The sequence below is a fragment of the Ambystoma mexicanum genome, chromosome 11 (assembly GCF_040938575.1).
Source record: "Ambystoma mexicanum isolate Mex_15411 chromosome 11, UKY_AmexF1_1, whole genome shotgun sequence".
NCBI lineage: Eukaryota > Metazoa > Chordata > Amphibia > Caudata > Ambystomatidae > Ambystoma > Ambystoma mexicanum.
In genome coordinates, this window is record NC_090934.1 from 255540219 (window position 1) to 255564766 (window position 24548).

At 45.0% G+C, this 24548-nt stretch overlaps 1 protein-coding gene across 3 annotated transcripts in view; it reads right to left on the reverse strand.

Moving 5' to 3' along the window:
* TAF12 (TATA-box binding protein associated factor 12) overlaps nucleotides 1-24548 on the reverse strand; it is a 383226-nt gene that overhangs the window by 55639 nt on the left and 303039 nt on the right. For 2 of the 3 annotated variants that reach the window (XM_069622970.1, XM_069622972.1), the window contains one exon: nucleotides 20414-20502. The exons of the other annotated variant lie outside the window; for it this stretch is intronic. In XM_069622970.1, the coding sequence (XP_069479071.1) occupies nucleotides 20414-20502 (89 nt within the window). The remainder of the gene's footprint in view (nucleotides 1-20413; nucleotides 20503-24548) is intronic. 3 annotated transcript variants of the gene reach the window in all.

Consider the following 24548-nt stretch of genomic DNA (forward strand, 5'->3'; position numbering starts at 1 on the left):
GCAGCCCTGTAGGTCCAGCCATGTCGCTGCTTCCTCTGGGGTGTCAAAAAAGAACATTCTGCTCTTATGCAACACTTTCAATTTTGCGGGATACAGACGCATGTATTTGATTCCAGCTGTGCGTAGCCTCCTCTTAACAGCCACGTAGCTATACCGTTGCCTCTGGACCAACATTGTATAGTCAGGATACGCCATGATGGCGGATGACGCTCTATCAATCGTTCCCCCTTTTACGGAAGTACTCCAAGACCTTCTCGCGATCTCTATAGTTCAATATCGTCGCAATTATCGGGCGGGGAGGGGCTCCAGGCCTCGGCTTCCTGAGGGCTCTATGGGCTCTCTCCACTGTAAATCCCTGCGAGAGTTTGTCGGCCCCTATTTCCTGAAGGATCATGTTCTCAACATAATCTGTAGGGTCCTGGCCTCCTCCTCCCTCCGGCAGGCCGACCACGCGGATGTTGTTCCTTCTCGCCCTCCCTTCAGCTTCCTCCGCATGATTCTCCAGGTTAGCCACCTGTTGCTTTAATATGTGGACCTCCTTTGCAACATTGGTGCTGGCGTCTGTTTGTTTTTACTGCACTCTCCAGGCTACTTGTTCTGTCTGCCAGCGCCCTGACATCCTGTCGCAGCAGAGTGACATCTATGCCCACAGTGTCTATTTTAGCCTCCGAGGAGGTTCGCAAGTCCACCATTGCTATTCCCCAAGAGTCCCGCAACTCCGTTATAGCTGTAAGTATCTGGTGGTTTTCAGTCACCGATGTACTTTCCGCAAGTGCGGTCGCACCTCTCTATGTCGACGCCGCCCGAGAATGCTGTGGCTTGGCAAATGCCTCCATCGTGGGTTGTTTGCTTTTGCCTCCTCTGCCCGTCATCCCGCGATCTAAGTTTGCCTTAGGTCACTTGGTCCGTGGCGTGGCAATTCTGCTTAGTTGACTTGCTATGCCACCCGTGAGTCACTTCCTCTCACGCGGCACCGTGGGTCAGGTTATGTCTCAAATGGGTTGCGAAGTGTTCTACCAACTTATGTGCAATTTTGCACTGCAGCTGTATTTACAGCTGCAGCTATGCACAAGAGGATCCCTTTTGTTCCAAAATGGTGGCCCCTGTTAGGTAAGATTTTCCTAATTATGATCCATCTTGTTGACCTGTGTCAACCCCAGAAAATTTTGCTTGGACTTGGTAACTATTTTACCTTGTCCCTAGGTGAAGGGAAATCTTTTTCCCCTCTCACCTAGTCTTTTACTCTTTCTATGGGTGACCTTTTTATGTCCCTCCATAGTGTATGGTTCGAGTTATAGTTTTCTATAACCTTTGGGCTTTGACTGGGTTGCCCCTTTGGGCTCCCCTGTTAATTTCTCTTCATGTACTTGTGTGAACTACAGTTTCCAAGTAGTACAGAGGGATTTCCGTCCTCTCTACATTTTGTATAAATGAGCCAGCACACCCCACCTTATGTGGAGTACTTGGTGGACACAATACATCCCCTTTCTTACTTACCTGGTAACATTTTGTTACAATTGCAAGTTTACTTGGATGGCTGGTGGCAGTGTAACTACTCTTATAACATTTAGTCACCATTACTCGCAGGCTGTTAATTCAGCCTCAGTAATGCACAGAAGGGCCACCATTTTGCTAAAATGGTGTTAGAGAGAATTTTCATTTTTGTGCCAATTCTCTTTAACCTTAGAGACCCCCAGCTCTGTTGCTGGACTTAGGGCTTTTTAATTTTTACTCCTCGGTGAGTGCGGCCTTTTTCTCAATGACTCATGTGTTTTTCTAACTATGATTTTCTATGTTCCTTACTGTTTTATCAGTATGGTACACTCCATTAGGCATCTGCTTTTGCATTGTGACACACAGCACCGTTTGTGCAGTGCCACTGAGAAGTCCCTTGGACTCCTCAATGTTTAACAACATTTATTTGGGTGAAATACTGTTCCGAAGAATAGTAAGATGACCCCTGTCTTACTTAGCTTTACTTTATGGGTCCAGCACACACCACCCTATGTGGAGTGCTGGGGGGTGCGGGGGTTACATAATAATAATTCCTTTAACCCATTCCTCATGTAACATTTCGTTACACTAACTCACTTGAATGGCTGGCGGCAGTGGTTTCTTTTCTACTACCTAGTGACATATCTGCAGGCTGATACCTCGGCTGCAGTGCTGCACACAAGGGTGACCATTTTCTCAAAATGGCCCGCCTTCTTGTTTCGCCATTTCTTGTTAGTTAGTTTCTTCTAGGCTTTTAATCTGTTTGCATCAGGTTTTAGTTCTTTGTATAGTTTGCCTTTGGCGGGCTTCAGCCCTGAAGACCACCCAAGCTCCAGTATGCCTGGAAAGGCAGGAAGTGAGGGAGGGTCCCGGAACTTCCCTGTCCTTTGTCTCTAGATGTGCCGGAGTGAAACCAGTTCCTATTGGGCGGCTGGCTGTCCTGGAGGACAGCCACCTTGCTGTGTGAGTAACAGCAAAGGGCTGTGAATGAATGGAACTTGCATAAAAAGCAAGGTTTTTGGGACGAGAAGCAGAGTCGACCACTGGAGGATAACAGCCGAAGCAGAAGATGAGAGAAGACGCCAGCAGCACCCTCCAGGACTGAAGTGCCCGGTAAGGCGCTGCGGCTGTGCTGACCCCATTTACGAATAGACAGGGAAGACCCGTAAAGAACAACATCTTCCCTTAGGCTGGTGGGACCAACTAGCCTTGAGACAAACTATTTTGGCGCAACCCCCGACTTGCTGCGACTTTGTAAGGCTGCAGAAGCCAATACCGGGGTACCTCGGCGACTTTGTGAGTGCATTGTCTTCCGAAGTCCGAACCCGGCCACATCTTCGTGGGCATCCAGAGTACCCAACAGAAGCAGGAAATCCATGTCCAGAATTCCCTCACCAGAGTCCAGGACCGAGGGATCAAGGAAATCCTAACAGGAGCTTTTCGTTCTTCGCTGGTGCAGAGAAAAAGGTGTCAAAACCACAAAGAGCCAATGAATTGATGAAAATCCATTGCTGCCGAATCCCTCTCTCGAGTGCTATCGCAGGAACCCACCAGACGTCCTTCCTTTCGTCACCACGACCAAGGACCAGGAACAAGGGTCTACTGCATTGCATCGTGAAGGCAACCAGCTAGAACACTTTCTTCATTGTGAAGGTACTGTGGGACTTGGGGTATTTTATCATTTTGCCATTTGGGGTGCTGCTTATCTTTGGGAGTGCGATTTAACCCTACACTAAGTTGACCTCAACTTACCTGTATTGGCCTTACAGCTTGTGCTTTCTAAAGGCGACTTCTCTTGAGTTGCTGTGAATTCTCTTTTGAACACTGACTATTTAAGAAAATGTTTCCAAGAGGAGCATCAGACTTTGGCTGTCCTGGCTCCCTAAAAATACATCCTTCTGAACCTATTGGCTTTGGAGTGCTTATTCCCTTACATGTTTTAAATGTTGAAAACTTTAATGCTGGGATAATAGACAAATTCTCCCAAAGGGATGAAGGCAAACTGTTCTTATAACTTATCAGTCTGTTCTGATCTAACTCCAACTCTAAACTTTCCTTCCTTAAATAACTCAATACTGCAAAGGTGATACTATATAAATGCTATACTGACCTCAAATGACATCATCTCCGGTTGTTGGAACACGTGTAACATATGAATGAATTACTCGCCTTCTTTATTGTTCACATTTTTAATTGAATCCTAACTTGGGATTAACGTTACAGCTAATTACTGCTTTTTTAAAGAATGCTTTCAATATCAGTGCATAAATAAATTATATACCTTTGCAAGTGTAAGTGTTTAATTGGATACTTGTGTTTAATGATTTCATTGTACAGCTCACATTACCCCTCTTAAGATAAGCCTGGCTGCTCAGTCACACTACCAACTTGTGTAGTACAGGCCTATATTAAAAGGTGGGTTACCCAATACCAATAGATAAGTCTTGTGTAGTTACACACCAGTTGGACTGCACTAATTCTTACCCAACACACACTACCTTATGTGAAGTGCTGAGGGGATACCTAGTATCCCACTTCTCTCTACTCCTGTAAATATAGAGGGTCGCCTATGTTCCAACATGGTGGCTCCTTTAGTTTTTCACCATCTCTTGTGTGGTTTTTCTTTCTTGAACCTTCTTCTGCCATCCTGGGAGGAGGAGGTCTTGATGCGAGTTTGGTCTAAAACGCAAAACTGGCTGAGAGCAGAATAAAAAAATAAAAAAAACAACGGCAACCAAAAAGTTATACTGAGCTTCTAAAGCAGTAAAATGGCTTACGCCCCTTGTGATTATGTATAGCTGCCACCAACCCACTCCGTAAAACCTGTGTAGGGTGATAGAATCACCATAGAGCAAACATGGTGAGCCTCACCTAACAGCACCTTAGGCACGACCCAATACCATACACCTTTCATAAGGTAAATAAAAAGGGACATAAATGCAGAAGGTCTTCAGGAGAAGTTCCTGTGGCCACCACAAAAATACAAGGGAGTTGGTGCGGTTATGAAGCAAAGATGTTGAGGGACGTAGAAGCGAAAAAAATAGGAATTCTGGCTTAAAAGGTTGTAATCCTAACTAATTTCCATAATGGATGGTTCTGTTCAGGAATTACAGAATGAACATTAAAGACATGGAATGTTACCCAAAGGCAAAGTAGTGTAGGTAATAGCCTTTCAGGTTTTGTTTTTCTCATGTTCTTTCCCCCAGGCTCCACACATAGTTTTTGCTTCATGTGTTTGTGATGCTGGCCGATTAGCAGTGCAAATGCTCCATGGCTAATTATGTGTTACATTGTGCAGTATTCCACCAATAGACACCCCATGTTCTTTTTGACAAACTCCAGGGATTCCAAACTTCACCAACTCCTGAAGCGAAGCATCAATCCCCAGTAAGAAGTCTGACGGGGTTGTTTCTGCTACTTGAAGCTTGGTGGCACACTTTCAAGTCCAAGAGGCCCACAGGTTTTGACAGGTACTTACTCATATGCCAATCCTATTCCGAAACCACTCACACATCCCCCTCCCCCCCCCGGCAAAAGCTTGGTTACGAGTGGGATACTGCATAATTCAATTGAGGCACCTACCCTTCACTTCAAGTTGGACTGTCCATGAATAGCTGGGGCACTGAAATCAAACACCCTTTCCCTGAAGAGCTACTCTCCTAAGGATATGCAGCCATGAGTTCACAAATAGCACAGAAATGAGAATTCTCCCTAAAAACTGGCTAATTCCCTTCAACCTTAAAAGACCCCAACCCCCCACTCTTTTGCTGGTCTTTGACTTTTTAGTTTTTACCCTGCAGTGAGTGAGCTCTTTTTCCTCACTCTCTGTGTTTTGACCTGATTTGGATTATGCGTTTCCTTTGTTTTTGGAGTCTGCCAAACTCCATAGGCATCTACTTTTTGTATGGTGACACTGGACCTTCAGTGCAGTATCACAGAGAAATCCTTTAGATTTCTCATAAGGTTTAAATACCTTTTCTTGTGTGAACTACTGTGAAATTAACTTTACTCATCTTCTCTTTGTAGGTCCAGCACACCCCATCTTATTTATTTAGACAGTTATATAGTGCATAAAGCCCAGAGGCATCTAGGCGCTTTTAGCTTAAGAATATGGTTACAGTAAGTGCTGAAAGCATTGAGCAACGGTAGTTACAGGCCAGATAAAACAATATACCTGGATAGTGCAGCTTATACGTACATGGAAAACTCGCCTCTTGTTGCAGGGAGCTACGTCATAGGTATATATACGGGACATGATGGGTTGGAGTGCTGGGGGGTTAGTAGCCCCTTTTCCTACCTACTTATGTACAAATGTTGATGTTACCCTCACTACTTTAAATGGCTGGTGGCAGTGGTTGAATTTTCCTACCATTGTGCTTTTCTACCGCAAGCTGAATCCTCAAGCTGCAGTATAGCACCCACGGGTGACCATTTTGTGAAAATGGCCGTGGTCGTCTTTTTTCACCCCTTTCCAGTTGTAAGGTCGTTCTTGGGTTTTACTCTGCGCGCCAAACAAGGTTTGAGCCCTTTGTTCATTTTGCCTTTGGCGGGCTTCAGTACTGAAACGCGCCTCTGGCTCCAGTGTGTCTGGAGGGGCAGGAAGTGAGGAAGGTTCCCGAAACTCCCCTGTTCTGCGTCTTTAGGAATGCCTGAATGCCCCCAGTCCCGATTGGCTGGCTGGCGGTTCTTGCAGGACAGCCACCCTGCTGTTTGAGTGACAGCTAACCTGTGCATGAATGTGAGAAACCTGCCTAGGAGAGGGTTTTGGGACTGAAGACTGAGTCGACCACTGGGAAGAACAACCCGACGAAGAAACCTTGAATGAAGCTTGCTGCATCCTCCTGTACCGTTGAACTGCCCGGTGAAGCCCTGCTGCTGTGCTGAAACCCCTTTTTCTGATCAACAATAGATGCTCCGGAAGCGAAGACTTCTTCCCTTGGGTTAGTGGTACAAACTAACCCCGAGACGAACTCCACTGGACGACCTTCCCCGACTGGCTGTAAATGTTTGCTGCGGCAGGAACAGAGTGGCAGGGGTCAAGAAATCTATAGTAGAGTGCAACGTCTGTGTTCCGGCCAGAAGTTCCAGGAGTCACCCCAGGACCCTCAAGAAGCAGGACGACCAGAGCTCAAGTCCCCTCATCGGAGTGCAGGACTCAAGGAGTGAAGGAAGCCCAACCGGTATCCAAAGATCCGCAGTGGTGCTGTTTAGCGAGCGCTGAAACCGCGAAGTGCCGCTGATCCGAAAAGAGCCCGCAGCTGCCGCCGACCTTCGAATTGCTGCTGCAGGAGTCCCCAGGCGTCCTCCCTCTTGTCCCCACGACTGACGTCCAGGAACACAGAATCTGGATTGCTGCAACCAGACAGAAGCCAGCTGGACCACTCTTCTAACCAAAGGTACTGTTCTGACTTGGGGTACTTACCTCTGTGTCTTTAGCTTGCTCTTCTCAGTTGAGACTTGCAGTAGCTGTTTTGCTAGAGTTGATTTCAGCTCTAACTTTCACAAGTATAACAGCTTGTGACGCTACAGTGACTTATCTTCAACAAACTCTCTAACTTTGTGCAAGACTGTTACTATCTAAGAAGGGCCTCAGCTCCATAGACTTCGCTCCAATTGACTGGCTGTCCCGACTCCCTGCAGACTCTATTCCATTTGACTGATTCTTACTGTCCCTCATAGGCGATGCATTGGTTTTAAACTAATATTACCGGGAAAGGTTTTTATCTAGACTTCATTGGAAGATTTAAAGTGCTCACATGCTCTGAGAACACGTTTAACCTTTTTCCTTCCTTTAACCTTTTCTTTCTACCAACCTCAGAATCTACAAAGTGTACCAGTGATATATAAATGCAATTACTGTCCTGGTTAGTGAAGTCAACTCAGGGTGTAGGAAGTGTGTAAGAAGCATCTCTAAAGAGTATCTACTAGATTTGTGTTGATTCTGGAAAAGTAATTTGAAGTGTATTTGTTTGCTGCATATGTTGCCCTTTTTAAAGAATGCTCATTTAAAAACGACCGTTAAATAGTTATTTTAACTAAAAACCTTGAGTGCAAGTGTTACTTGGCTACTTGTATTTGTGGATTTCATTGCTACAGCTCACATTTACTCCTCTTGAGATCAGCCTGGCTGCTCAGTCAAACAACCAACTTGTCTAGTACAGGCCTATACCAATAAGTGGGTTACCAGATACCAAAAGGACAAGGGTTGTGTAGACTCCCACAGGGTTACTACATCAATTCTTGCCTAACACCCGTGTCCAGTAAAGCAGCCCAAGTACTCAAAAGCTGGGTAACTACAGCACAGCACTACAAAGCCATCGCTACATTGTATTGTATTCGTCATTTATATAGCGCCTTTTCCCCATTTCCCATTTGTATGGCTTCAATGCGCTTTGTGGTAGGAACGCCCTTGGTGACCGCAGTCCATTTGTAGGAGGTTCTAAGAGTTTAAATTAGAAATGCAGGTGTCCATTTGCCATGTTAGGACTTAGGTGGGCTGGCTAGGCTCCCGTAAGCAACCCAGAGATCAGGCATGTGGGTGGGTGCTCTTGGTGGTTTAGAATAGTGTGTGAGTGCTGAAGATTCGATGCGTGTCCAGCTAGACCGAATTTTTGTGCTGTATACTAATGGCAGAGGTGTTGAGGTACATGAGGGGTTTCAGTGTGGACAGCTATGTGAGCTGCTAGACCACAATAGTATAGCCATAGCTGCATTATAGGGTGGCATGGATGGGTGGCCATAGACATGGTGTAAGGTATACGTACCGTGCACTTGGATGGATTTCGACTACAATGTTTATTTTCATGATCTAATGCGAGTTTGGTTTCGCTATTCGTGGTCTCCCTGGAACGAAGTGCTGAGCAGTGGGACAGGGGCCCGGGGGAGGGGTAATGGGAGGACGATAGTCTGTCACGATATACAGCTGCAAACATATTATGTGACTGAGTAGAGGGGAGCACATCCAACTGGGCTACAACAGTAGGTGTGAGCAGGATTTGAGAAACCTGGATAGAGAGGCGGGGGAGGCGGGTACCACAGTAGACAGTAAAACGCAGCAGCACCTAGATTTGGGACACCAGTTTAGGAGGGAGGGACCCCTAAATGGGGATACAGCTGTAATGAGTAAAATGCAATAGCACCTAGATTTGGGGCACCTGGCTAGAGGGAGATACGCCTAAAAGATATCAAATTGAATGTGGCTGCAAATATCAAAAGTAGTGCCATGCAACAAGCCTGATGTTAGGGAGATTTTTGTGCAACCCTCTGGTGATGGCTGTGTAATCATCTAACCTAAGGGCGGAGCGGTGAGTCACCCAAAAGGAAAGACCAGACTCTCCAATTGCAGCTGTAGCAGAGCAGTCAGCTTAACTTTAGGAGGAAGGAAGGTTGGAAGTGAGGTACAGATAGTACCAACAGACCAAACAAGGACGCCTCACACTGGTATACTGTAGGAATTTACACTGTAATAGAACGTCACACAAAATATTTATGATGTTGGGGAGTGGGGAGGAAGTACTCCGGTTACAGAGAACATAGTGTAGTTTAAAAAAACAGTAAATGGCCAGTAATGGCCTAACTCAATTCTTTACCTAAAATGTAGGCATCATACCTGGTGGTAGGTCCCATACAAATAAGCTCTCAGATGCAAGTTAAGAGAAAGACCCCTAGACAATATTACAAACGGTATTGAGAATAGGGTTCAGGTTCAGAATTCAAAAGGTACCAACAGAACTTGGTGCAAGCTTTGTATTACCTTCTACATGAAGTATTATACTTAACACATTCATCTAACACAGTATAGCACTTCGATGTTGACCACAGGGAAACACAATGTCCAACACAGCCAGGAAGGCTACTAAAGTCAAGGATTCATTTTAGATAGACAGGACCTAGGCCCAGACTGGCATACTACACATCAAGGAGGGAAACCATATTAATACACAAGAATACAAGGTGTAAACTATGAATGAATAATGTACAGATTTAAAAGTCCCTAGTACATGAGGGGAAGTCTCTTAAGATCCAGGGCTTGTTGAGGGACTCCTGGCACCCTAGAAGAACATCACACGACAGGTGAGTAACTTGCAGTGTCACTTGAAAGAGTTCCAGTATTGCGAACAGAGCCCACAAAGGAAACAATAGGAAAATTACGTTAAGTCGTTCTTTCAATAGGCAAAGAAGAAAGCAAATCTTCCCCCACTGGAGAGCCAGAAGAAGAGATCCAGCAAACCCAGGAACAGAATCAGTGCAGTATTCTTCAGGCTTCCCGCTACAACGTGAAGAGCTTCTCCCTAATTGCATCTCTGTCTGACCTCCCTAAAGAATTTAATCCTTCCTCCTGAATCCAGTCTTGCACATCCCAAGATCTGCGATATACTAATTGTGCATATTTAAGGATTTGTTGATGTAGTCATTGAGAGCTGCAAAAACAAACTCATGTGCCCTAGTAGAGTCAGTGGCCACATCCACAAAGCAGTCTGTGTTCGGCACTTGCAGGCTGAATTGGACACTGCATTCACTGTGCCATTCTGAGCCCATCTGGCGAGTACTCGGTGAGCGCCAAAAATCATAACTTCAAGTTGTACCAAATTGATATAGGCTCTTGTTCGGACAGCTTTTCTAAAGTCTAACTAAGGGCTTCATAAAAACCATACATCCAAGGCAGTACATAAATACACTCATTTATTGGGTATGTATAATGCACCTGTACAGCAAAAGGTGGTTCACAGCACACCTTAGTATAAGGCTGTACCACCTGAGAACATTTGGTAGGCTAGACAGAGCAGCCAGGCGTATCTCGGGGTGGAAAGTGAGAGAGAAGTGAAAGAGAAGAGAGAGAAGTAAAAGAGAAGCGAGAGAGAAATGTAGCTTGGTACAAAGAAATTGTAGCATACATATGGTCTAAAGAAACACTGAAACACTACGTATTGTAAAAATAAATGGTTCATTTAAAAACAAATAGGCCAAGATAAATCTTGCGAAAAGTACTATCAACATCATATATACCCAATTATAAAAAACAATTAAATACTTATAAGATACAACCCAAAGTATAACCTTATTAAGAATACTATCAGTAGTCAAGATTAGTCAAACCTACAACACATTCAGAATGGCAGTCAGCTATTCTTGGCAAGTAAAACCAGGTTATATATACTTTTATAATACAATCAGTAGACCCCATCCGTCATGCAGTGCCACTCCGTTATAGAGATCACATAATAAACTAACCCTGTTACAAGTATACAACCTTGCAACATTACTTTTTAGAATTCAGTTCAGAGCTAGTAAAACAACTCATACTTTCTAGAATAGCATCAAGCTACTACATTTTAAGTACGAACACTATTTTAGAATGAACTAAGCAAATGAGGGAAGGCAAAACCCAACTATGGTTTAAGAAAGACAATGGGCCTCATTACACGGTAGGTGGTAACCATGGCGCTATTAGCGCCATGGCTACCCCCTTTACCGCATTCCGGGTCCGTGTTCCCGGAATAGGGACTTACCGGTCTATCCGACCTTTGCGGGACCGGTAAGTCCCCATTCCGGGAACCATTCCCCATTCCCATTTGAGTCCCCATAGGGCTCAATGGGAATGGGGATGGAACTAATAACGGTACCGCAAATTGTGGTAACGTTCTTAGCTCTAGAGTCCCTTAGCGGGTCCCGTCCTTAAGCTAAGGGAACTCGTAGTAGGCCAGTAAGGGATTACCGGCACCGGTGCCCGTAATCCCTTACCGCCTACCGTGTAATGAGGCCCAATGTATTTTAAGGTAAGTAATTGACCTGTTCTTACATAACTATCCTTCATCTAAAAGCTAGTTATACTCCATATACATGTGAATAATACAGTTTCTAGGGTACGTAAGAACTGTAGGAAACTATTTCAGAATAGCACCAAAGCAATTCAGGGACGCATAACCCAGGGTTATAAGTGTAGAAGAGCAGCAGCTACTCAATGCAAGACCTAGATACTTATCAGAGGGGCTATCAGCAACTCAAAGCCAAGTATTAGCTCAGAGACTGTTTTAAATCTGTATAAAGCAGACCAGGGAAAGCAAAACCCAATGTTACACTTTAAGAAGACACAATGTATTTCAAGGTATGTAAACCCTATTGGTGAGCTTTTACACTCATTCAGTAAAGAAAACTAAAACAGTACCAACACTTATTACTTTTTAGAAGGGGGGCACCATTTAAAGTTAGTAAAGCAACTATTTTTAGAGGGGCAGAATGCAACTCAAAATGTTAAGCAGAAACTTAATGACACTTTTTTCAACAACTTTATTGAAAACCGGATGCAGCAGGTTACATGAATAACTTTGTGCAGTAAAGGTACCCAATGTCAAACCTGCCCTCCCCCTCACCCCCACCGTTACAGGTTGTAGATTCTTGTCCCCTCTCTCTCTCTGGTGCCCCCCCCCCCCTCCCTCTTGCGGGATCACGTGGGTGTTCTTAGGGCTGTAGGATGAGACTCTTGTCTTGGCTGGAAGGTCAGTCCCGGGAAAGCCTTGTCATATTCCAGGACCGGGCAATCTGTGAAGCGTTCCTTCTTTGGTCGCTGTGACCTTCTCAGCTACCAAGATGTCCCACACCTTAGTCCACCATAGTGGGAGAAGAGGGCCTTCCAGGGATTTCAATTTCAGAGCGTGTTACAACATTTCACAGAGATGCAGATAACACACTAACTTCTTTAGCAATTAAGTACGTTCACACATGTTATACTTTCAAGGCAGAATCCTTTTCTTATCCAGCCCTTCCCCAGTCTATTGCAGTTCTCAGAGGCTGATGAGGGAACTTAGCAGTCTAGGTGCCAGCTGCAGGCAGGGTGAGATGGGGTTCAGCTGCAGGAAAGTGAAGGTTCCATAGGAGAGCTTCTTAAACATAAGCATTCACTTTCAGAGTTAGTTAAAGTGTTCAGGGACTTCACAGAAGGCTCCCTATATGTGTTCCAGCATTAGGCATGGGGAAGTGGTATAGGCAAACTACCAACCACGCAAACACCCCCTCAGCCTCACAGGATGCACAACAGACGTAAGGTAACTATTACCCAAGCCCACACAGTGCCTTAGGAGAAAGGAAGAGCTTCAAATCAGAGTGGCTGCCTTCAGGATGAAGCAGCACAGGACCCTGCCCCTGGATTCTTGGTCTGGAGACGAAAGAACTGGACCCTGGATGGGAACTAGCAGCAGCAGTCAAGAGGAGGCTTCCAGCAAAGGTTTCTTCATGGATTCTCGTGGCTCTATGGATTTGGTACCTTTTTAAAGCAGCCAGATGAACAAATATTGCTATTGGATTCTCTTCACTCTCTCGGTCCTGCACTCTGGTGGGGGTTGGGGGGGGGTGGACTTCAGGGATTCGAATCGTGTCTCTGGAGGTCCAGCAGGAGTCCGCCAAAGTTTCAGACGGATTCAGACTTCGGAAGACCATGAACTGCACTCCGGTGCAAGGTCCAAGGGTATTGGCGGTTTGCAGCCCAGCAAGGTTGCAGCACGTTGTGGGATGGCTCAAAATCTCACCAGCCTCTGGGTAGGAGTTGCTGCATTCGGGACAGTCAGGTCGATTGGAAGGAAGGGTTGCATCAGGCTCTGTTTACACAGCAAGCTCTCCGTTCACTGGAAATCGCCCCATATGTCTGTCTTTTCTACATCTTCCTCTTCGGATTCAGCTCCAGTGGTCGACTTTTTAGCAGCTACCAGGTTCAGAGGTTTCATCAGAAACTACAGCACAACTTCTACAAACTCTCTGCAGTTTACAAAAAGGGACAGTTGTTAGGCAAGAACTGATGTAGTAACCCTGTGGGAGACTACACCACACTTGTTGTCCTGGTAATAGGTAACCCACCATTTGGTATAGGCCTGTACCACACAAGTTGGTAGTGTAACTGAACAGCCAGGCTTATCTCAAGAGGAGTAAATGTGAGCCGTAGCGCTGTAGCAATGAAATCCACAAATACAAGTAGCCAAGTAACACTTACACTCAAGGTTTTAGTTAAAATAGTTATTTATTTAACAGTAGTTTTTAAATAAGCATTCTTTAAAAAAAGGTCAATATAGGTAACAATCAAATATTATTTAAAATACTTTTCCAGAATCAACACAAAGCTTGTAGATACTCTTTAGAGATTGGTTTACGCACTTTCTATACCCCGAGATGACTTCACCAACTAGGACAGTAATGGCATTCATATATCACTAGTACACTTTGTAGAATTTGAGGTTTGTAGAAAGAAAAGGTTAAGGAAAGGAAAAAGATTAAACAGGTTCTCGGAGCATGTGGGCACTTAACTCTTCCAATGAAATCTAGATAAAAACCTTTCCCAGCAATAATAGTTTAAAACCAATGTATCACCTATGAGCTACAGTAAATATAAAAGTCAAGTGGACTAGAAGAGTCTGCAGGGAGCCAGGAAAGTCCAAGTCCATTGGAGCAGTCTATGGAGCGGAGGCACTTCTTAGATAGCATAGTATTGCACAAAGTTAGGCAGTGAGTCAACAAACTATCAGTCTATGTAACCTTCTGCAGGCCTCTACGCACCTCCGTTACCACAATTAACTGTTATGAGCGCTTGACCACGTGCATATAGACTTATCTATCTCACGTCCATCTTACATATCACAATGTGTAGGCCTACCTGGTCTTACTTTACGCTCATCCAGTTATTTTACATACCACTCGTCACTTGGCTTACTCTCACCATTACTATAGACAGACTGAGTGCTAGCAACATTGCTCAGCTGCAATGCACACAACAGAACCTCGTTAGTTAGCGTCTCTCTACCAATCCCCTATCCTCTCACCACTTACTACCATCTCCAACCACACCCAGTCTGCGCTTGCACAACCTAGTGCTCACTACCACAATTACTATGCCAGACCTCAATCCATACTTGAACTCACCAGGCTTCTGGTTAGAACATTTTGCAGCCAAACCAACGCCTAACCAACCGTGCACCACTCCCCTCAGAAATCAGAGACTAGGCTCTAGATTCTGCCACAAAGTCTACCATTCCCACTTACGCACTAATAGCAAACCAGCATCCAACCAGAATCTCCCTACTAATGCGACCCTTGCTATCGACACCACGACTCCTGCTCAAAACATCCTCTCAATCATTCATGACAGTAGCCATACCAGTGCCAAAACTCTAACAATCAAAAGGTGCCCTAATCAATGCCAGGTCTCTCCCAGCATACGCTCTTGACATTGCCGATTTCATCACAACGGAAGACCTTGACTTCCTTGCCATTACGGAAACATGGCTTCATGCTGCATCTGGCCCCGCCTTGTCCTTGGCTATACCAGACAACTATGCCATTATCAGATGTGACAGGAGTACCAACCAATCCAAAGGTGGCGGCATCGCCATAATTTTGAAAAGCTCCCTTGGGCTTAGACCTATTCCGTACTCGCAAATCCCCTCTGCTGAATGGTTATCAGTCAAACTACCTATTTCGCCTAACCACACGGCTTCTATGCACCTCATTTGCAGGCCATCAGGACCTATCTCCTCCTTCACAGAGATATTTCCACTATCCTTGCTGCTAACACAAAGCCAAATTCACAAATTACTTTACTTGGCGATTTCAACCTCGGCGTCCAAGACCCGAATGCCACCATAGTCCTTGACCTAGCCAACTCCCTAACGGATCTAGGCTTCACTTACCACATCCAGGAACCTACTCGTATCCAGGGTAGAACCCTCGACTGGCTAACAGACCTGAACTGCACAATCAACCCATTGGCAGTAACACCATGCTCATGGTCTGTCCACCACAAAATAACCTTCACCATCAAAGCCGCCCGCTAAGTACTAAAACAAATATAGCACCTGCCATTCCTACCCGTAACAAGAAGGACATCACTAAGGAGAAACTGCTCCCTTTAATCATGCCCCTTCTTAATAATAGGTCATCTAATTCTGACCCTATAGTACTTGTGGACACCTGCAACCTTACTATCCTGAAAGCGCTAAACACCATTGCCCCACTAAAACTGTGTAAACCAAAACCACATCCTCATCTGAACTTGTGATTCACACCTCATCTCAGAGACCTTCGCAAAGCAAAAAGAAATGCAGAGGCGCATTGGAAAAGTATCCCATCTTGTGCTAACAAAAGTTCCCTGATCACTGCATCATCCAACTACAAAGAAGTGATATTCCTCGAAAAAAAAAAAAAAGAAAAAAAAGATGTCTACAACAATCGTATCCTGCTGGCCGAATCTAATACTAAAGAGCTCGTTAAGATTCTTAAAGAGTTTCATTCGCCCATAGCCCCATTAGACCAGTGCAACACAGATTCTTCCTGGTGCACTAGCATCCAGAAAGCTCTTCTTGATAATGTCTCATCACTACAAACAAAAATCAATATTAAAAAAAATGGAGCTTAGTCCCAGATCCTGCACTCAACTCTGCATTTAACACCACAACTTCATCATATCCTGCCACACCATTCAGCTTCTCAACACTTTCCACATGGGAAGTAGAGAACATTATTAAAAAGCCCAAACCTTCTAATTTTCAAGGTGACTCTTGCCCAGCACCTATCATTAAGGAGACGGCCCACGAGCTTGCCCCCTTTATCACTGCCCTCAAACGCTTCCTTCAAATCTGAGATTGTACCAGACAACCTCAAGGAGGCTTGGGTTATCCCTCTAATCAAAAAACCTACCCTTGATCCAAGTAACCCGGCCAATTATAGACCCATTACCACGGTGCCCTTCCTCCTAAAAATTTTGGACAGGGCAGCCCATCTACAAATTTAGGCTTACCTTGAATCTAACAAACTTCTTGGTCTCCATCAATCGGGCTTTCGCCCTAGACACGGAACAGAAACTGCCCTTATTGACTTAAAAACACAAATTGAGGATTTAAAAGATAAAAGGTAAGCTGGCCCTACTTCTACTGCTTGACCTATTGGCAGCTTTCAATTTGGTCAACCACCAAATCTTATGCCAACTTCTTAAAACTGCTGCCCACTTCTCAGATGCAGCCACCTCCTGGATCGGATCATTCTTGGCAAACAGAACTATGCGTGTCTTCTCACCGACCGCTTCTGCGGAACCATCACCAGTCCTGTGTGGGGTCCCAAAAGGCTCTTGTGTCTCCCCAACACCATACAATGTATTTACAAAGCCCCTTTTTGATATTCTTGACTATCTGGGTGTCACCTATACCAATTATGCGGATGACACCCAGATACTTATCCCCATCACTGGCAACCATGCTATTGACTCCAAAGCACTTAATGTTTATTCGGTCATCCAGGCTTGGATGGCACATCATGGACTGTGTCTAAATGATGAAAAGGCCAAGCTGCTCATCTTAGGCTCACACACTAGACTCAGTAAACTGGACCTCTCCTTCAAATCCTTCATTATTGATAGAAATACCATTAACATTTCTAATGACACCAAAATATTAGGTATCTACCTTGATTCCACCCTGTCGCTCACAAGACAAACAAATGCTGTGATATCAGCATCAGCCTACACATGTAAGCTTATAACAGCTTGTAGCCTGTTCTTAACGGCCCCCAACTGTATCATCCATGCCAGAACCCTGGTCATGGCAAATATCGACTATTGTAATGCCCTATATCTAGGTACCAGCCAAAGAAACATCAACAAGCTCCAAGTCACCCAGAACAATGCTATAAGGGCGGCCCTTAACATCCCTAGGAAATCTTACATTTCTGACACGCGCCGAAGCCTACACTGGCTCCCTGTTGCCTCAAGAATATCACTCGAAACTCTTGCGTTGACGCATAAAATCCCAAGCTAACCAGGCACCTATCTATCTTTCCAACCGCTTCACTGCACACACTCCTAACAGACCTTTAAGATCTGCACAAGCCCACTCACTGGTAATACCTAGATTCAAGCTCCAAAAGGCTGGTGGATCCAGCTTCCCTGTCCTTGCCGCCAAACTCTGGAACACATTACCTCTTACACTCAGAGCAGAACCATCCTACTTCGCATTTAAGAATAAAGTCAAATCCTGGCTCATCGAGCAGGACCACACTACGTCTCTTATGTAAACTTGCTGCACCTTCATAATCACCTCTCCTTCTTGGTAAATACACTTGCCCACGTTAGCAACTGTGCCTCCTTAGCTTATATGTTACCCACTTCAGCTATACTGTCTTGTAGTAAATTTGTTTTCACTGTTGCATTTTGCGTTTCTTGTAAATTCACAGTTATTGTATGTACCTTTCCTTTGATACCCTCCCTGTAACTAGTGTGCCTTTCCTAAGAAATGCGCCCAGATGCCCGCGGGCCAGGTGCGCAATACAAAATAAATAAATACAAATACAAGAAAAATCACTGTAGGGTCACAAGCTGTTACACTCCTGAAGGGTAGAGCTGAAATCAACTCTAGAAAAGTAGCTACTGCAAGTCTCAACTGAGAAGAGCAAAGCTAAAGACACTGAGGTAAGTACCCCAAGTCGGAACAGTACCTTTAGTTAGAAGAGTGGTCCTGCTGGCTTCTGTCTGGTTGCAATGATGCAGATCCTGGGTTCCTGGACCTCAGTCGTGGGGACAAGAGGGAGGATGTCTGCAGGACTCCTGCGGCAGCAATTCAGAGGTTGGCTGCAACTATGGGCTCTTTTAAGATCAGCAGAACTTTGTGGTTTCAGCGCTCGGTTAACAGCACCACTGTGGATCTGGTTGGGCTTCCTTCACTCCTCCACTCTGGTGAGGGGACTCTAGCTCTGGTCGTCCTGCTTCTGAAGGGTCCTTAGGAGACTCCTGGAGCTTCTGGCCAGCTTACAGACGTTGCACTAGACTACGGATTTCTCCACCCCTGGCACTCTGTCCCTACAGCAGCAAAAGTACAGACAGTCAGGGAAGGTGGTCCAGTGGAGTTCGTCTCGGGGTTAGTTGGTCCCACTAACCCAAGGGAAGTTGTCATACATTCCGGAGCTTCTCTTGTCGATTAGAAAAAGGAGTTTCAGCACAGCAGCAGGGCTTCACCGGGCAATTCAAAGGTCCAGGTGGTTGCAGCAAGCTTCTTTCACGGTTTCTTCATTGGGTGCTCTTCCCAGTGGTCGACTCAGTCTTCAGTCCCAAAACCCTCACCTTTTAAGCAGGTTTCTCCCATTCCTGCACAGCCTAGGACAGCCAGCCAGCCAATCTGGACTGGGTGCATTCAGGCATTCTTAAAGACAAAGGACAGGGGAGTTTCGGGAACCTCCCTCACTTCCTGCCCTTCCAGACACACTGGGCCAGAGCCGGGTTTCAGTACTGTAGCCTGCCAAAGGCAAAATGAACAAAGGGCTCAAACCTGGCTTGGGGCGCAGAATAAAACCCAAGAAAGACCTCACAAACAGAAAATGGTGAAAAAAGAAGAGGATTCAGCCTGCGGTAGAAAAGCACAATGGTAGGAAAATTCAATCACTGCCACCAGCGATTTAAAGTAGTGAGGGTAACATAAAAAATGTTACACGAGTAAGTAGAAAAAGGGGCTACTAAGTAACCCCCCAGCATTCCACATAAGATGTGTGTGCTGGACCTACAAAGAGAAAAGGTAAGTAAAGTCAATTTCACTTTACTATTCTTGGGAACAATAGTAAACGCAAGAGAAGGTATTTAAACCTTATGAGAAATCTAAAGGATTTCTCTGCGACACTGTACGGAAGGTGCAGTGTGTCACCATACAAAAAGTAGATGCCTATGGAGTTTGCGAGACTCCAAAAACAAAGGAAACGCACGAACCAAATCAGGTCAAAAAACTCGAGAGTGAGAAAAAGGGCTCACTCACAGGGTTACAGTTAAAAAGTCATAAAGTCCAGCAAAAGAGCTGGGGGGTCTCTAAGGTCGAAGGGAATTAGCAAGCAATGAGAATTCTCCCTAACAGCTGTCTGGCTGTCCAGTTAGGACAGCCAGCCTCCCCCCCAACACCCCACCACCACCCCCACCCCATTGGTGCTTGGTTCCTTTCAGACTAGGTGAAAGACAAAAGGCTGCAGAGTTTTGGACTCCTCCCTCACTTCCTGCCTTCTCAGACACTCTGGAGACTTTGCAGGGAATACAAAGGAAACCCGCCGAAGACAACACTTCCACTGAGGCTGTTCCTGCCTAGAATGGCAGGGGAAGACCTCTGAAACAAGCAAACGGGAAATTGCAAAAAAAAAAAAAGGAGCCCACCATTCTAGCAGAAAGGTGGCCCTTCTGTGCATTACCAAGGCCGATTTACCAGCCTGTAAGTAAGGAGACTAAAAAGTCACTAAAATAAAATCACTGCCACAAGCCATTCAGGCAAACTTACAATTGTAACAGTAATGTTACCAGGTAAATAAGAAAGGGGAAACATGGTATGCCCCACCAAGCTCTCCACATAAGGTGGGGTGTGCTGGCTCACTATAATTAATGTAAAAGGGGTGAGGGATCCCACTTTAATTCTTGGGAACAGTAGTTCACCCAAGAAATAAGAATGAAAAGGAAGCCACTGCATTTAAAATGCAGTGTCGTGCCATAGTGGATTACAGTCAGTCCAAAGTTCTAGGAAACTATAACTCCAAACATACACTATGGAGAACCATAGAAAGGTCACCCACAAAAAGAGTTAGACTAGGTGAGATCGGGAAAAAGATTCCCACTCACCCAGGGGAAAAGGGAAAATAATTACCAAGTCCAAGCAAAAGGTTCTGGGGTTGACAGAGGTCAGGATGATCATAATTATGAAAATCTTACCCAACAGCTCTTTCAGTCTTTCACAAACATACCTCAATGTGGAGAGGAAAGTGTAACCAATGGTGTAGATGCAAACTCCAAAGCGCTCTACCAAAAGATCAAGATACATTGAAGCCCCGATAATGTAGGGCATTACGGCATTAACCACACCCCAAATTACCAGGGACCACACAAAGAAGTGGATACTTAGTGCAAGGTCTGTCAAATACAATACTTCACCTGTTTGTGAGCCTCTGTTGTGCATGCTTTCTTGTAGGGTCGGATTTCTTCTGACCCAAACCCTGGGATCCACATATTCCACTGTCGCTCTAGGTTTCCAAACAACAAATACATAAGTGAGGCCATCACAGATTAACCTGATAAACAACAAATGAATATGACATTCGTAACCACACAAGGGGTGTAAAAATAAAAAAATAAAATAAAAAAATAAAAACATTAACCCGTTGCCTGGTTGTGATTACAATCAGAAATATACTTTCTGGTGAAAATAACCCGTATCCCTGCCCTTAGCTGTCTACCTACTCCCTTTTGTATTATTTATGGAGGATACAGAGCTCTGAATATAAACCGATGAAAACAAACAGTATCCAAGGAAGTACCTTATAAAAGAACTTGTGAAACAGACTAAACCTGGTGGTGATGAGTTGGAACATAAATCGAAGGTGGTGAATATTTACAGCTGGAATTCAAAGGGTAGGAGGGTCAGTCTGAAATCCTTTCAATGTGAAGGAATTGGAGCCTAAGTGTTTTCTTGAAGTCATGGATGTTAAAAAGGTACTTACCTGTAAATACCAGTTTTACTTTCATAGATTGACATGTTGCTGAATGATCCCCTTCAGCAGGCTGGGAATCCTCAGTACTACTACAAAGCAGTTTACACACACCTATAAACAAAAGACTTCTTCCACACAAGTGTTTTTCAGTATCATGTCATGCCTTTTGGCCCCCAGCCAAAAGGCTAAAAGTCTGTTTAGCTCCACCAATCCGAGGCCATCTTCACTTTCTGGTACGTACGAAACTCAATTACATATAGTCTCAGGTGAGGTTGCTGGTATGTGATTCTATGAAAGATACAAATTCTGAAGAACTGTAGTTTACAGGCAAGTAGATTGTTCTCCAAGATTGAATACTTCATAGATGCACATGAATCGATTACAAAGCAGTAAAACATTCAATCGCATAGGTTGGAGGCAAGAAGTGAATCTCACTGTCTACAAATACGCTGTGCAGGATCGCCTGTCTGGCTAGGCGCCACTTTCTTATCAATCCAGTACTACTTTGTAAGGTGTACATGCTTCTGCATGTCATGGCTCCGCAAATATCTTCTAGTGAAATTCCCATCAGCATAGCCATAGTTGACAACATTGCCCTTATTGAAAGAGCTGTAGGCTTCCTAGGAATGGGGTTGCCAGACTTCCTGTGGCAGAAGGCAGCAAGCAGACAGACACCTGGTGATGTCAATATACCAGGGCCCAGGACTTTGGGGCCAAAGGCCCTAAAAGCTGATACTTTCGAATATGCCTCACTCGTTAAATGTAGTACCGTAGCATCCATCTGATGTCAAGAGAATATTAGTTTGTTAAAGAAAGCTGGGAGCCAAATGGGCTTGTTCAAAATGGTAGGAAAAAGGGAAATGTAGGTATGCATCTTGGATTGGTTTCTCAGGTTGACCATCTTGAGCAAATCTCTCAAATATGCATCATTTACAGCCAGTGCCGGAGTCTCACAGCTGTGTTAGCTGATGCAATGAAGACAGGAAAAGTAATTTGCCAGGATACATACTGGATATCCTGCGCAGTGGTTCAAAAGGTGCCTCCATTAGTTTTGCAAGCACTGTATGCAACGCCCATACTTTCTTGGAGGGAGAAAAAAAACTTTGCACCAGAATTATCCTGAATTGTTTAAGAAGACTTGAGTGAATCGCAATATCAGTGCAAATGTACTCTTCTGGAAAAAAAACAGGCCAAAAGGTCCACAACCAGCTGGCACAGATATTGAAGAGGTCTGAAGGAGCTACAGTAAAAAGAAGAGATTGTGATGGTGTCACCATATGCAGACACTTTTCCACTTCTTGTAATTAAAAAGCTTGGTGGAAAGAGCGGTCGCGCTGCCAAGATACCCTTGCATTCCTGATATTGGCGATATGGAACAAGTTACTAACCTGTAACTGTTGTTCTCCAGCATGGGTCTGGCATGGATTCACATGCTCATGAATAAAAAATACATAGCAGTACACATGCACAACCACGGGAGGTGGCAAGGCTAAACAGAAGCAATCTCTTACCTCCTCACCAGTCTCACCTTCAAGCGAACAGGTTGCGCAGCACTGCTTGGCTGACCCTGGACTCCTCCCTGGAATCCCTGTCGACGCAGTAGAATTTTGTGAAGGTGTACGTCAACCTCCACCTAGCAGCCATGCAGATGTCCAGCAGGGGCACACCAGACACGAACGCCGTTGTAGCAGCGATCGCTCTAGTGGAATGGGCTCTCGGACGGCCAGGCAGCAATCGATTGGCCAACTGGTGACAGTGGGTGATACAGCCGGAGAGCCACCTGGAAATGGAAGCCTTGGACACAGCCTTCCTATGGTTCACAGGACCAAAGTTCACAAAAAGTTGAGAAGTTTTGCGGAAACTCTGTGTGGGCCACGTAAAACTTCAGCGCTCGAGCCACATCCAGCGAGTACAAAGTCCTTTGAGCCGGCGACAAAGGTGTCGGAAAAAACACAGGTAACACCAAGGGTTCGTTGAGGTGGAATTCCGACAGAACCTTGGGCATGAAGGAGGGGTGCGCCCGCAGCACTACCCTTGTCTCTTGAAAAGTCAAGTAAGGCCGCTTGCATGACAGGGCCTGGATCTCACCTACTCGTCTTGCAGAGGTGATGGCCACGATGAAAGCCGTCTTCCACGACAGAAACTTGAGCCAAGCTGAATGCATAGGTTCGAATGGGGCACCCCCATGAGCCTAGTCAGCACCACATTGAGTACCCACGCTGGGGCCTGGGCCTTCACCAGCGGGAATGAGCGGAACAGCCCTTTGACGAACTCCTTAACTAGACAGTGCGACCCGAGAGAAGACCGTCCCAGAGATCTGGTGTAGCAGGAGATAGCCACCAGATGAACCTTAATGGAGGCATGAGCAAGTCCCGATCTAGCCAATGACAGTAAATACGAGTACTTGAGGGGCAGTGACCCGCAGAGGGTTGATCTTTTGAGAACGGCACCAAATTGCAAAGCGCTCTCGTTTGTTTCTTTATTTGAAATGCGCGCCAGACCCTAGGGTATCAGGGCGCAAGGTACAAGAATATTTTAAGCTTATGGTTCCAGAGTTACAAGGTTACACAATTATAATACAAATACACAGTTATGAAACATTCAGATACAGCAGCAGAGTATATACACACAGTAAACATAGTCAGAGGGCATTACATGGCAAAGATAGGATCAATATGCTGTATGCCTAGTGGTGTCTATTTACATTGTCGGGGAATAGGGATATTAGGATGGTGGCAGAAGTGCCTTTAGTGGTCGTTTTCTTTAAACCAGTTGATGTTTTGTCTGAAGTTCAAGTACATTTGGTCTGCTCTCAAAGCGGGGGCAGGGCGTTCCAGAGCTGTGAGGCTTTAAATGGGAAGCTGCCTCCCTCAGATTTTGTCAGTTTGAATCTTGGTACGACCAAGCAGTTGGTATTAGCAGTTCTGGTAGGTCGGTTGGAAGATTTTCTGTTAAATCTTTCTATGAGATAATGGGGTGCAGCGTTGTTTAGGCACTTGTGAGTTAGTGAGGCAGTTTTTAGCTGATTTTGTCGCTCGTGGAAAGCCAATTGTTCCGTCTTCTTAATTCGGAAATGTGCTCTTTCCTGGCTATGCCCAACGCTGCTCTGAGCACGTTATTTTGAAGAGTCTATTTTTCAGACGATATACTTATTGGCTCCTATGTATAGGGCGTTACAGTAGTCCAATTTGGACAAGATTAGAGCTCTGGCCAAAGTAATACAACTGGTTGTGGATAGAAATAGTTTGCCAGCTCTGATCAGCTTGCACGTATAAGCTGAAGCAGAGGCAATGAAGTTAACCTGTTTGGTAAATATTAGGGTGGAATCTATGTAAAACCTAATGTTTTTACCTCTTTGGCGACCTTGATAGTGTTTGCCATCAATAATAAAGGAGGTATATTTGTGACCAAGTTTGTTGAGATTGGATGTGGATCCCAATAGGAGTAGTTCAATTTTGTCATCATTCAGGCATAGACCACGGACCGCCATCCATCCCTGGATAATGAGGTACATTTTATTTACCAAGGCCAAATCCATATCATAATCCCCAGTAAGTGGTATGAGAATCTGGGTATCG